The 15,326-nt window shown below is 40.6% G+C and overlaps 1 protein-coding gene across 2 annotated transcripts in view; it reads right to left on the bottom strand.

Moving 5' to 3' along the window:
- Nucleotides 1–15,119, bottom strand: part of Mindy2 (MINDY lysine 48 deubiquitinase 2) — a 42,630-nt gene extending 27,511 nt beyond the window's left edge. For both annotated transcript variants that reach the window (XM_042687537.1, XM_042687538.1), the window contains exons 1-3: nt 14,177–15,119; nt 6,162–6,219; nt 570–634 (exon numbers count right to left, since the gene is read on the bottom strand). In XM_042687537.1, the coding sequence (XP_042543471.1) occupies nt 570–634; nt 6,162–6,219; nt 14,177–15,004 (951 nt within the window). In that variant the 5' untranslated portion in view covers nt 15,005–15,119. The remainder of the gene's footprint in view (nt 1–569; nt 635–6,161; nt 6,220–14,176) is intronic.
- Nucleotides 15,120–15,326: the final 207 nt, after the last annotated feature.

Raw genomic sequence — 15,326 nt, 5'->3', positions numbered from 1 at the left:
CCTTCCCAGCCCCTCAGAGCCATTTTTAAGAAAAAGATTAAGTTATCATTCAGTATAGAGCTGTAAAATGAAATACACATGTTATTAGCATGTATAGGGCTGGGAAGGTGGCTCAGTGGTAGAGTGCTTGCCTTGCATGCATGAGACCCTAGGTTCGATTCCTCAGCACCACATAAGCAGAAAAAGCTAGAAGTGGCGCTATGGTTCAAGTGGTAGAGCTCTAGCCTTGAGCTGAATAGCTGAGGGACAATGCCTAGGCCCAGAGTTCAGGCCCCATGACCAAAAACAAAAAAAATCTATTATCATGTATATTCTTAGGAAAATAAAAAATGGGAATCCAAAAGCATGGCTATGGGACCCACTGTGACTGAGAGCTAACAGTGGTTTTTATCTTTTTAAAGTGTTGTTAATGAAACAAAAAATAGGCAATGGAGACTGACCACAGGTGGCCTGTTAAGCCTAAGATATTTATTATCTAGTCCTTTCCAGAAAGAGTTTGCAAGCCACTGATAGAGACCAAAGTGAAAACTCACAGCAAATTTTAACATAAGAAAAATCATGTTTATTACCTGTTCATAATTTAAACGTTGAATTTCTGAAATTTCTTTTGGCTTTGATTCCAGCATGTAATCTCCTGTAAAAAGAAATGAAATTTGTCTTCTTTGTTTATAACAGTAACAAACTTTTGATAATAAAAATTTTAATTGTAGCAACAGCTGAACTCTCAATTTTATTTAGCGAAAAGCAATAACTTTCTTTCAAACAGTCTTATATTTGATAATCTTCCCATGTTATTACATAGAGAAGTCTCAAAGGCAACTTTCATTGCTATCTACCATGTAACTATTTCCCCAGTTACCTTGCCAATCTGCTAAATGTTCAGTACCAATGTTCTAAATGTTATCAATCATCTCAATGTTTACAACTTAACTCTGAAAAGTGAAACTTTTTTTCAGTTAAAAAACTAATATTTAAGAATATCTACTTTATGGAGAAATGTGAATTTGGTATCAGTTTTGTATTTTGTTTTGGTGCTGGAGATCAAACCCAGGTCCTCCCAAACCAGGGCAAGTTCTTTGCCTTTGACTATATTCACCTGGCCCAATACCTTCTTGACACATCTATAAAACACTTTTATGTATGTACTGTCCTTTAAAAATATAAAATGTCATTTTAATGTACAGTACCTTTTTGTCCTATGTACAATATTTTTTTAAATTTAAAGACACTGTTGGGGAGTATTGGGTATTGGACTGAGGTCCTCGTACATGCTAAGAATGTGCTCTGCTACTAAACTCCAGCTTTCCCCTATGTACTGCTTGTTAAATTATGTATTAACATACATTACTGTGTATATTTTTTCTGCATTATCTGCCTATATCATCTTTTCCTACTGAATTATAAAAACTACTCTTTTAGAAGAATTAGTATTATTTCTTGTGGCATATGTATTAAGTATTTTTTTCCATATTAGACCTTTCACTTTCTGGTTTACATTGTGAGTTTAACATTCTTGTTACACAGAAATATTTACTTTTAGTATAGTCAAATACATATATTACAGCTTCTGAGTTGGTTAGTGTCATGTTTAGAAAAATCCCTACCCTTTGAGTGTACAGAAATTCACATGTGTATTTTACATGTAATTTTATGCTTACCTTTTTAAAAAAAATATTGAAACCTTTCATTTATCTGAAATTAACTGAGGCAGAAACAGTAAGGTAGGTAACTAGCATCTCCTTAACTTTTCATACTGCTGGCAAAGTTGATAGCATTGCTTTCCAACAACTTATTTTCTAAATTCAAAATAAACTGCTAAGACTCCATCAAGTATTCTCTTAGGTTATCCAGCACTGATTACAAAAGAACTCCTATGAACATCAAATATATTATTACTTGCACTTTTAATTAAAAAGTACGAGGTCTTGTCAGGAGTGACTTTACTCTGCAAATACAACAGAACCTCAAAAAGCACTGAAATAACTGATTGAAGGAAATAAATCAAGAATTTGGGAAAAAAAATCTGTATGGCCAGTACCAGTGCCTCATGCCTATAATCTTACCTACTCAGGAGGCTGAGATCTGAGGATCATGGTTTAAAGACAGCTTAGGCAATAAAGTCTGTGAGTCTTTTATCTCCAATAAACTACCAAAAAGCCAAAAGTGGATCTGTGGCTCAAATGGAAGACTGCTAGTCTTGAGCAAAAAAGCACAGGGACAATGTCCCAGCTCTGAGTTGAAGACCTATGACTGACAAAAAAAAATTATATATTTACATGATACATTGTATATTTACATATTTTCCATGTTGTGACCTTTTATTTTTGTGCCAGTCTTAGGCCTAAACTCCAGGTCTGAGCTTTTTTGCTCAAGATTAGTATTCTACCATTTGAGCCACAGATCCACTTTTGGCTTTTTGGTAGTTTATTGGAGATAAAAGACTCACAGACTTTCCTGCCCAGTCTATCTTTGAACTGTGATCCTCAGATCTCAGCCTCCTGAGCAGCTAGAATTTGAGGTGAGAGTCATTGGTGACTGGCTTTTTAAATTTAATTAATTAATTAATTAAGTTAGTTAGTCGTGGGACTTGAACTCTGGGCCTAAGTGCTGTCCCTCAGCTATTCAGCTCAAGGCTAGTGCTCTGCCACTTGAGCCACAGCGCCATTTCCGGTTTTCTGGTGGTTTATTGTAGGTAAGAGTCTCACAGACTTTCCTGCCGGATCTGGTTTTGAACCATGAACATCAGATCTCACCGTCCTTAGTAGCTAGGATTACAGGCATGAGCCACTGGCACCCAGCTAAATTTTATTTTTTTTGAGGCACCTTCTTGCTCTCTAGCCTAAGCTACCTCAAATTTGTATTCTGAGTTCTGAGATTACAGGTATACACCATCATGTCCAGTTATTTTGAGGTTTCAATATAAAATTTACCTGAAAAGTATGCTTTATGGAACAAATACTATACATTATTTATTCAAAAATGGAGAGTATGTATGCTGTACTTAAATCATGTATTTTATTTGTATTTCAAGTATTTTTATCAATTAAAGACTGCTTATGCTTTTCTGACTACCATGATAGCTGGGCCAGAATGTACATTACACAGTACAATATCAAATGAATCTGGACATCCTACCAGAAACTAAAGCAGAGTAGAATGATAGTGGAAATGATTCAAGAAACACCAGGCCTCTTTTGCTGAGGTTGTGGGGAGCAGCTTAGTAAGAGAAGACTAGTTTAGCTAGTCTAATTAGACTAGTTTAAGCAACCCTTAAGATAGATCTCAACGATACCCATCTTCTTCCTGATACCATTGTATCTCCTCCCTTCCCTTGAGTGCAGAATGCATTCACTGACTTACTTTTCTTTTTCTTTTATTTTTTTCTTTTAGCCAGACTCTCACTGTAGTCCAGGCTGATCTCAAATTTGAGATCATCGTGTTTAAACCTCATAACTGCTGGAATTACAGATGTGAACCACTATACCTTGCTGGCTCATTTCTAGTGAATAAAATATGGCAGAGAAATAAGATAATCACTTCCAAAACTAAAATCCAAAATGTTGTAGCTTTTGTTCTTGTATTCTCTGTTTTATGCTCTGAAGAGAGCTGCTGCTATGTTCTGAATTGCCTTATGCAGAGGCTTCTAGGAGAAGGAACCAAGGGAGGCTTTCAACCAAGAGCTAGGAGAGAACTGAGGACTTTATACCAACTTAGAAACCAATTGTGTTAGGCTTTCCTATAAAACTCTGGCCTTGAAACATCATGAGAGCAGCCTCATGAAAGACCATGAACAAGGGCCACTTGGTTAAGCCCCAACTAGATTCCTAATCTCTAGATAGATGCTCTAAGTTAATCACTGTTTACTATAAGGTTGGAGGATTTAATATAGTATGAGATAACTAGTGTGAGTATACAATAGTAGAAACATTATTTAGAATTTGTAATAGAATAAGTTGAATTCTATTATCATAGTTATTTTGATGCTAGAGATCAAACCCAGGGCTTTAGGCATGTTAAGCATGTGTTCTACCACTCACTTTACTACATACACATTCCCAAAAATTAGAAATTTTTTTAGTTCTGGGGTTTGAATTCAGGGCCTTAAAATTGCTAGGCAGGCATTTTACCACGTAAGCCATACCACCACCTTTTTCCACTTTGGTCATTTTAAGATAAGGTCTCACATTTATGTCTCACTGGCCTAGACAACAATCCTTTTCATAGGCTTTTCACAAAGCTGAGATCACAGGTATGCACCAATGCACCTAGGTATGTGTGTGGGCTTGAACTCAAGGCCTGGGTAGTGTCCTTGAGCTTTTCTGCTCAAGGACACCACTTTACTACTTGAGCCACAGCTCCACTTCGGGCTTTTTGATAGATAATTAGAGGTAAGAGTCTCCTAGATGTCCCTACCCAGGCTGGCTTCAAATTGCAATCCTCCTATCTCATCCTCCTTAGTAGCTAGAATTACAGGTACAAGCCATTAGTGTTCAGTTTGTGTTTAGCTTTTTTTTTTTAATTAGTTGATATGTGGTCTCCAAAACTTATTTGCCAGGTTGGCTCAAACCTTTACCCTCCTGAACTCTGTCTTCTGGCAGCTAGGATTACATGCATGAACCACTGTATCTGGTTTCTAGAATGAGATCCCATCTTAAAACAAAACAAAACCTTAAAAAAAAAAAAAAAAGAGGGTTGTTGTGTGGTTCAGGTGGGTAGAGTGGACTTGAACTCAAAATCTTCCTGCCTCAAGCGCTGTGATTACAGATGCATACCACCACACCTGGCATATATGTTGGACCCAGTCCCCTCATCTTTTCTCTAGCCAACATTCAACTCCCTGAAGGATCTCAAAAGTCTACTGCCACTCGTATATCTTATTTGTAAGTCTGTATTTGTACACTAGAACTATACTAATAAGAGTAGCTCAATTTAAACATGTAAATTATATAGAATTTTCTTGGTCAGGGGCTGGGAAGGTGGCTCAGTGGTAGAGTGCTTGCCTTGCATGCATGAGGCCCTGGGTTCAATTCCTTAGCACCACATAAGCAAAAAGAAAAAAAAAGCCGAAAGTGGCGCTGTGGCTCAAGTGGTAGAGCGCTAGCCTTGAGCTGAAAAGCTGAGGGACAGCGCCCAGGCCCAGAGTTCAGGCCCCACAACCAGACCCCCCCCCGAAAAAAAAAAAGAATTTCCTTGGTCACATTAGTCAATGTGGTCTTTACCATATGTGGCTGCTAACTCCCAAACTAGACAGCACAGACACAGAACATTTTTGTCTTCACAGATACTGCATTATATAGTGCAAACCTAGAACTCTTCCTTGAACTCTAGATTTGTATATTCAAGTGCCTTCCTGATTATTTCCAGTTGGGTATCAACAAGCATCTCAGAAATGAAATTCTTCTATTCTTCCCTAACTCTGTTCCTTCCATTTTATTTCTTCTATATCTGCTGATGGCACTTTCTTCCCTCCAGTTATTAGAGCCGAAAGCCACAGCGTTACCCCAGCCTCCACTCTCAGGCCACATCGGCTAAGGAGCAACTTTCACTTACTGTACATCCCAGGATATTACCACCACTCACCACCTCTACTTCTCCTGCTTTGCTCGTAGCTTCTAACCTCTTTGGCTAACCACAAGTTTCCTAAGAGGTCTCCCTCTTTCCATCCTTACTTCCCTTAAGGTCTGTTTTCAACATTAATAATCAGAGAAGTTTTTATCAAACTCAAAAGTCAAATAATGACAGCCCTCTGTCCTCTAATCCTTTCCTACCTCACCAATGTCACAAGTCAAAATCTCTATGATAGCCTTCTGAGCCTGGCGGGACCTGACTCCATTAACTCTCTGATCTCACCTTTTGCTTCCAGCCAGCCTTTTGCGAGTTACACCAGCCATCATGAGTGCCATTTACTGGAATTAACTTGCATCTTATATCCTAGATACTTTCCAGTCTCCTTTGTGTATTACAGAATCTCAATGCTGGTCAGAACAATAACATACTGACAAAAGTTTTTAATTAACAGATTCACAACTCTAATTTTAAAAGTTTACATAACAGAAAAAGTTTACATAAGAGCACTTTAGAAAGGTGAGACTATAAATATCTGTGTTGAAAACTGTCTTATTTTGAAAAAGATGTAAAATCATCCATTCTTCAACACAAACCTAAATATTCCATCAGCTGCTCAGCAGTTATGATTTCCATCATTGGTGGAAGTTTCACCTGAAAAAGAAAGTATTATTCCTATCAAATCCAATGTTTTGTATGGATGAAATGATTTTTGAAGAATATATGTTTCTAATGTGTATATGTGTATATATGTATTTAGTTTATGTGTACATTATTCATATTTATTAGAATCTTTAGAATCAACCTTTATAAAAGATAATGAAGTTCTGTCACCTTAAAATTTAGAGTGATTTAAGATAAAAAAAACCCTTGAGAAACCTGTTTTCAAAGCCAAGTGCCACACCTTTTACTACCCATCATAATTGCCATTATACCCCTGCAATAGTGTCCTGCACAACAGGAAACTGGGCTACAGGTTGGGAAGAGACACCAAATATGTGACAGGGCACCAACAGAACAGTTCTATTCAGGACAGGATTGAACATAGCATAATATCCCACAACTTCAGTCTACTTTGGCTTTTTTTTTTTGGGGGGGGGGGTTCCGTGGTGGGCCTGAACTCTGGGCCTCTTCAGCTCAAAGCTAGCACTCTACCACTTGAGCCACAGCGCCACTACTGGCTTTTTTCTTTTTGTTTATGTGGTGCTGAGGAATCGAACCCAGGGCCTCATGCATGCAAGGCAAGCACTCTACCACTGAGCCACCTTCCCAGCCCTACTTTGGCTATTTTTAAATGGTTAAAATGAATACAAGGCCAGGCACCAGTGGCTTATGCCTGTAATCCTGGCTACTCAGGAAGTTGAGATCAAAGGATCTCATTTAACTCCAATTAACAACTCAAAAACTGAAAGTGGAGCTATGGCTCAAAATGGCACAGCACTGGTCTTGAGCAAAGGAGTTCAGGGACAGGTACGCAGGCCCTGAGTTCAAAACCTACAATGGAGTTAAAAAAAAAAAAATTAAGGTAATATCTATACACTGAAAATTCGTCTTCATGACTTTCAATTACAATGTAAAACTTTAAAAAACACTGTAGTTTTACCACCTATATGTATAGATTCCCCTCCCTCTCCCTCCCTTTCATTCTCTTCCCTCTTCTTCTTCCCTCTTTTCTTGAGCCAAGGGCCTACTACATACTAGGTGCTAAGCATTCTATCACTTGAGTTATACCCCTCGCCCTATAACAGCACAAACTTACTTCAGTCAATGATTGAAACTGCCATCTTTTATCCAGTAACTATACTCAAATCCTCCCAATTTATTGTGTGTCAATTTCCTTTTCAGAAAAAGAAAAGAAACAGTAAAATATTGCATTCAATGAAATATGTAAATCATCATCTGTGGGTGGAGGGGTAATAGCTCAGCAATGGAAAGGTTGCCTTTTCTAACACTACTTATCATCATTTCAAAGCCTTATCATTCTTCACCCAGACCTCAACAGGCACAACTGGAAGGGAAAGGGAAGATTTTCACTGAAGAATATTCCTGTCTCAGACTGGAGAAAATGGACATATCTGTTCACTGATAGGAGGAAACATCCACTGGCAAGATCATACTACCATTAGCTCTCCTGTGCTTTAGCTCGCAAATCCAGAGATGCACACCACCTGTAATTCTTGGGAGACACTGGGGAAGGAAGGAAGCCTGAAAAATGTTTCTTAAATCTTTCGTGTAAACAAAGCCTCACCACTGTGTGAAGTTTTTAATCTCTTCTTACAAGATCTATATTTAAAACCGAGTGGGCAGAGGCTAAGATAGAACCTTTGGCTCACCATCTGTTTTCCTTTTTTTTTTTCTTTTTTACAAGTCATAAACACACTCAGAAAACCTCAAAAGAGTTTAGCTTTCTTTAGGAAAAGAGAACATGGGAACATTGGTAGGACTGCAATTTTCCTATAGGTCAGGGGAAAAGTAAAGCCTGGATGAGGTTTCTGTGAAGAGACTCAAAAAAGGGAGGGAAGCACAGCAAAACTCATTGCAGTTAACAGAGTCACACGTTCAGAGCCTCAGTTTGCAGAAGATAGTGGGACAGGAATGTCCACATGAACTTGCACTCTCTTCTCTATGCATGGCCATTTTCTTACTTTGCCATTTTGTCGCTCATGTTTCTTTTCTTTCTATTCTTTGTTGGTCATAGGGCTTGAACTCAGGGACTGATGCTATCCCTGAGCTCTTTCACTCAAGGCTAGTAGTGTAACACTTTGAGCCACATACGGTTTTCTGGTGGTTAACTAGAGATACGAGTCTTACAGCCTTCCTGCTCAGGCTGGCTTTGAACTTCGATCCTAAGATCTCAGCCTCCTGAGTATCTAGGACTATAGGCTTAAGTCACCAGCACCCAGCTTTGCTCATGTTTCTCATTTGAATTTTTAGTGCCTTCTTAGATTAAGAAGCTAATGGGGGTGCTGAATATGATTAAAGTATATTATATATGTGTGTGAAAATGTAATAAAGAATCTCATTGTTTTGCATAATTAATATATGCTAATAAAAATGAATCTGGCCAGGTGTTGATGACTAACACCTGTAATTCTAGCTACTCAGGAGGCTGAGATCTAAGGATTGTGGCTTGAAGCCAGCCCAGGCAGGAGAGTCCATGAGACTCTTATCTTCAATAAACTATTCAGAAAAAGCCAGAAATGGTGCTGACCTTGAACAACAGAAGCTTAGGGTCAGAGTCTGGGCCCAGATTTCAAGCCCTAAGACCAACCCCCCCCCCCTCAAAAAAATGAAAATAAAAAAGCCAGGAAGTGAGACTTGAATTTTACATAAGTCTGACATGCTGGATTTTATTTTGTTTTATTTATTTATTTTTGGATTGGTTGAAGGGCTTGAACTCTGAGCTCTTCATTCTAGGTGGGTACTCTACCACTTGAGCCACAGTGCCATTTCTGGTTTTCTGGTGGTTTATTGGAGATAAGAGTCTCACGGACTTTCCTGCCCAGGCTGGCTTTGAACCATATTTCTTAGATCTCAGCCTCCTAATAGCTAGGATTACAGGCGTGAGCCACTGGTGCCAGCTCTAATTTCTAAGTACCGATGAATTCCACAGGACTCTGCCATGATGGAAAGTATTACATGTCAACTTCTACAGGACTTTATCTTCTTTAACTCATTCTTTCAGAAATTAACATAGCTGTTTCTTTTCTCTAAAGTAACCTGTACCCACTGTAAGGACTACATAACTGTGATTTTTTTTTTAGTGGCCTTGTCCCTGGCACCTGGCCTTGTTTGGCAAAATCTTTCCTACTCCATCTGCTCCTTAATGCATGACAATGATAACTAGCCACTTTTTTAAAATTACATTTTCTCACTTACACCTGTAATCCTAACAACTAAGGAGGCTGAGACCTGGAAGATTGAGGTTTGAAGCCAGCCTGGGGAAGAAAAGTCTTTGAGGATTCATCTCCAATTAATCAGCAAAATGCTGTACTGAAGATGTGGCTCAAGTGGTACAGCAGTAGTTGTGAGCAAGAAAGCTGAGTGAAGAGACTCTGAGTTCAAGCTCTGGTATTGGCCCACACACAAAATAATTATATCATCTCTTCCTGACTATCATGACATGGTCAAATTTCTGTTTCTCATTCTATATCTCAAATTGTACAAATGCTTCTTTTCACTGGCTTGCTTTTAGTACTGTCCCTTTTAATCCTTTTCCCTCAGTTTTCTTTGTCTACTGTAAAATGGAATGAAGAAAGAAGTAGAGGCAAGACAGGATGCTTCTTTTGGCAATTTATGTCCTCATATGAGAAAAAAGTTGACAACTGTAGCCTATCATTCTCTGGAGAGTTTATTTATTTTTATAGTTAGCATACTTGTATCTATGCAATAATCCCACAATTCAATTTTGCTCTAACATTTTGACCTCTTTCTTGAGACATAATAAACATTTGTATTTTACATAGTGATGAGACATTTCTAATTTCATACCACTAAACTCTGGCATCAACTCATCTTCTAAAATTATTCCATCGAATCTTCTTTCTTACTTAAAAGAGTCAACAGTCTCTATTATCCAGATTTGAAAAAATGGTGTCATTGCCTTCATTTTGTTATAGCAAGTTAGTGATGAATTAATCATTGGTACTGTTACTTTGTCTTCATCAAAGAGAGATGGTGAGGAATTTCCTACCCGAAACCAGCGATCTTCATCAGCTCTTTCTGAGCTTACTATGTGCAAGGTCCTGGGGACTGACTCAGAGCACTAAATAAGTAAGTAATTAGACATGGCTCAGTGATAAAGTGTGCATTTAGTGTATAAAGTCCTGGGTTTGATCTTCAACACTGAAGGAAAAAGAGTGTGTGTATATATACACATATGCATATATAAAACATTCATCATTTTACATAGTGCTTAGAATAGCTCTATTGTCAGCTATGTACCAAGTCTAAGCACCTTTAGTGATGGATCCTCAAGTCTCACACTACATTTATATCTTATTATTTTCTCTCCTTCAACATTTCTCAAATATTTCTCAGTCTTTCACAATATTAAAAATGTCTGAGGTCAAGCCGGGTGCTGGTGGCTCACGCCTGTAATCCTAGCTATTCAGGAGGCTGAGATCTGAGGATTACGGTTCAAAGCCAGCCCGGGCAGGAGAGACTGTGAGACTCCTATCTCCAATAAAACACCAGAAAACTGGAAGTGGCGCTGTAGCTCAAGTGGTAGAGCGCTCACCTTGAGCTGAAGAGCTAAGGGACAGCGCCCAGGCCCAGAGTTCAAGCCCCACGACCGACCAAAAAAAAAAAAAAAAATGTCTGAGGTCAAATCTATAAAATTACTGTAAAGAGAATTTGTCGTTGTAGGCAAAAAAAAAAAAAAATGTCTGAGGACCTCTATGTGAGTTATAGCTACCAATATTTGCCACATTGGAAAGTAAAACTGAGAAGGATTTAAAACATAAGAGTATATGGACATATCCTATTAACTTTTAGGGCAATGTCATCACCCATCACATAGTCTGGGAATCTACTGACAACCGAAAAAGGCAAATAAGATCTTAGGATTATTTGAAAATAGTTTTGACCTCTTAGAAACCCTGGCTCACTTTGAAAATTACATTTGTGGATTTATTACATGCAGTTTTGACTGAGCATGGTCAGGGAAAAATAGATTTTTTTATCAAAGGAAATTTCAAAAACAAAAAATTTAAGTTCCTGTGAGCACATTATGTAGCTCAGTTGATTCACAGGCAATCTTAATCAGTCCGACATTATCATCTGTTGTGTTTAGATCACTGTGTGATCTGCCGTATACCTGCCCTTCCTTCTGTGAAAATGAAGGCAAAAAGTTAATGTGCTTAGCTGGGCACCAGTGGTTTACGCCTGAAATCCTAGCTACTCAGGAGGCTGAGATCTGAGGATCATGGTTCAAAGCCAGCCCAGGCAGGAAAGTCTGTGAGACTCTTTATCTCCAATTAATCACAGAAAAAGCCAGAAGTTGTGCTGTGGCTCAAATGGTAGAATGCTAACCTTGAGCAAAAGGAGCTTGGAGAAAGTGCCCAAGTTCAGAATTCAAGGCCCAAGACAAGCAAGAAAACAAAACAAAACAAAATATGCTTAACTGAGGTGATAAGCTGAATATTTAAGATTTGTTGAAAAGCAGCATATCTTTAGCAGAAGTAGGGTGTTGTTATGAGAAAAATGGACCAAGTATCCACAGAGCAGTGCTAAACTCTATGCATCCTGAGCATGCTCTGGTTTTCCTCCATGGTGTCTCCTTGGACCCACAGACCCATGAACACCAATGGTCTCCTATACTGCTCTACATAATTTTTTTAATCCATCTCCATTATGAGTCATTAATGATGACTGAGAACTGATTTTTTTGTGCATAAATAGCCTAGAGGAAGGAAAAAGTACCACAATCCACAGATTTACAAAATAATCTTCAAATTCATTAGCATGCCTACTTGATCACACTTGACCATTAATTTTATTTCCTGCTAATTTATTTCCTTTTCCTCTCCATTGCACTTCAATCAAGGATGGAGGTCCCAAAAAAAGAATAGCTGTTTTTTGGTTTTTGACGTTTTGTTTGTTTGTCTTGGTACTTCAGCATCTTTAAATATAACTGGCTCAGAAAACCTCTATTCATCTGAAGACCTAATTAACAGGTTATCTTCTGTGGGGCCTTCCTTAGAAATAAGTAGTTATTCCTTCCTGAAGGAGACTGAGCCCCCTGAACCAATTCTAACTCCCTAGTCAGGGTTTCAATCAAGTGGTCCTCCTGATCTTTTCATTTTGATTTTTTAAATTGATCTCCAATATAAACTTACCACTCCCAACATCTAACACACACACACACACACACACACACACACACACACACACACACTTAATTCTATTTTCATTCCTTTTGTTTACACTCTTCTCTCCCCTAGGAATTATATTTCCCTGCTATTCTAAATTCTTTTCCTTAAAAGCATAGTTCAAGATCCACAAATCCCATTTAGTTTGCTGGAGCTATGCCAAACCAAAGAAAAATTTCTAAGTTTTGGAAATCTAATGCATTTCCACTTCTCTCAAATAACCTATCATTATTATTCTGCATTGCTTATTTAGGTTTTTTGTGTGTATGTGACAGAATCTCACTATATAGCTAAGACGGCATCAAATTTGTGATCCTCCTGCTTTAGCCTCTCCAGTATGGGATTTACAAGCATGAGCATTTCAATGTGGGAAGCCCGAATATCTTCACAACTCTTCAAGATGAGGCTTTGACTCCTCTCAAAACATCCGAGTTTTATTATGCACCACATAATGGCAATGTTTCTAATCTTATTTCTTTGGTATCAGCCCTTGCTAGCAACGGGAAGAGAAGGCATGTAATAAATCTTGTTCCCTTAACTTGATTTTCTTCCTACCTAGTGAGAATTATGCAAGCTATTTTTCTTCTAAGGAACATTTTACTCACAGATACAATATCAACTTGAAAATAATCAGCTCTGTGATTTGCATCTTAGTACCCTGAAACTACATGCTTAAAAGAGGACATTTCATTTACAAGTAACTCACTCTGAAAGTAACTTGCCCTTCTCTTTGCTACTCCATTACCTTAGACATATTTTAGTTGCAATAGCTTGAGTTCTCTTAACAAGTTCTAATTCATGGTTAGGGGTAATAATAATAATATGCTAATATCTCTTAAGTCAACGCAAAGAAGTGAAGCAAGGAAAAAAATCATGCATAAAATGAAATTTCTTTGAAACCAAAGACACTATGGTAATTGGATCTTGGACCAATTAAATGCACTTCATTCGATGCACTTTGTGTAGAGGCCCACTTCTTCCCTATGTCCCTTCTCTTAAGTATACACACCCAAATCGGGCAAGCATTTGCTGGAAAATTGACTAGTCATCAATTATTAATTATAATCAATAACCATTATAATATTTGGGTATTGCTACTATAATAACCAAAACCTACTTCACAATATCATAGACTGAGGGGAACTTCTTAAGAGTACTTTCTCCAATTCTCCCATCTTTTGCATATGATATGGTCAGTTAATTAGAAGTAATATAGGAAAGTAGAGTTTAAAATATTCATAAGGTGTAGGATGCTCTAAATCCTACTTTGCAAATTCAGTAGACCAGCCACACACCGGGTTCAACTAAATGTTGAATTCTGAAACACTATCAGAGAGGTTTGAGGTCGGAGGCTCAACTGTTTTAGATAGGTAGCTAAAGAGATAGAACCCGATAGATAGATAGATAGATAGATAGATAGATAGATAGATAGATAGATAGATAGATAGATAGGTAGGTAGGTAGATTGGTAGATAGGTAGATAGATAGATAGGTAGATAGATCGATCAGATGTATATAGAGATTGACTGTTATATGGATCATATACTTGTGCATATAGGCATACACACACGCGCATATTCTTTCCACAAGGGAGTCCTGGAATAAATGTCATCTAAGAAGAAAAGAGGGAGAGATGAATGAAGAAAAGGAGGAAGCCATCAGCTGACAAGCAGCCAAGCTTCCTCACCCCTTCTCGCCCCTCCCAGAAGCTGGAGGAAGTAGAAAGCTGCAGAATGTACCTTCCAGGCCAGCAGCAACACATTGAGGATGGCCAGCAAAGGGCAGGGTCCGTTCTCGTTCTGGGTGATGATGGGCGTGTTCTCTTCCTTCCACTGGATCCACTTGATGTGATACACAGATTGTCCGGGAAAGCGTTCCTTGGAGGCCGCCAACACCTGAGCGCTGTCCTCGCCGTCCTCCTCTCGGCACAGAGGGGCGGCGCGGGCCACCCCGGCCGCGCCCTCTCCCTCTTCGTTCTCCTCGGGGACCCTGGGTTCGGCTCCCTCTTCACTATTGAACTCGGAGCTACTGGGGAAAGAATGGAGGTTGGAGAACGACTCCAGGGAGTCCAGGCTCGGCGATTCCCCAGGAGGGCTGGGCTCGCTGCCACTGCTGCTCAGGCCGCCGGCGCTGCTGGGCTCCCCGGAGCCGGCGGGCGCGGGACCCCGGGCTCCGGGGTCGCCGGCCGGTCCCGACCCGCGGCCCGCTCCGGCCTCGGCGGGCTCCGGGGAGCCGGTCACCTTGTGCCGCCCTCCCACAGGCGCCTCCGCGGCCACCGGACTCTCCGAGGCGCTCTGTTTTAAGTCCGAGGAGCTGCACGGTCCGGGAGCCTGAGGAGAGCCCGTGGGGGAAACTGAGTCCGGGAGGCTCGGGCCCGCCGCCGCCGCCGCCGCCGCCGCCGCCCCTTGCCCGTTCCCGCCGCCGCTCTCCGCCGCCCCGACTCCAGGACCATCCCCGGCGGCGAGTCCCGGCTCCGGTCGCCTTTCCAAAGGAGAACCTGCCCCCGGCGCTGACCCGGCCGCCACCCCGTGTTCTAGCGGCTGCAGGCTGTCAGGGCCGCTCTCCATACCCGGCCACCCTCCCCGCGCTCTACAGAGACCGCAGCCGGCTCTCCTCAGCCAGCGCCTCCGACGCCATGACAGCGGCCCCGGGCAAGCTACGAGCGCCCTAGCGCGGCCTCGGCCAGGCACGTCACCGAGGGCGCCGAGAGCGAGCGTGCGCGGGCGCGCTCACGTCGCCCGCTCGGGGCGTGTCTCCGCGGGACAGCGCGCGCTAAAAATGCGAAAAGGAACGCCGCTAGCTGGGTTCTGCCCACGCGGCCCCGCCCCTCCTCGCGCGCCCGCGAGGGGTGGTGAGGGCGTGGCTAGGAGGGCGTGGCTGAGCGCGCGC

Source organism: Dipodomys spectabilis, unplaced genomic scaffold (assembly GCF_019054845.1).
Source record: "Dipodomys spectabilis isolate Male_0828 unplaced genomic scaffold, ASM1905484v1 ptg000108l, whole genome shotgun sequence".
NCBI lineage: Eukaryota > Metazoa > Chordata > Mammalia > Rodentia > Heteromyidae > Dipodomys > Dipodomys spectabilis.
The sequence above is the reverse complement of the archived record's forward strand: the minus strand, read 5'-3'. Positions and strand labels throughout refer to the sequence as shown.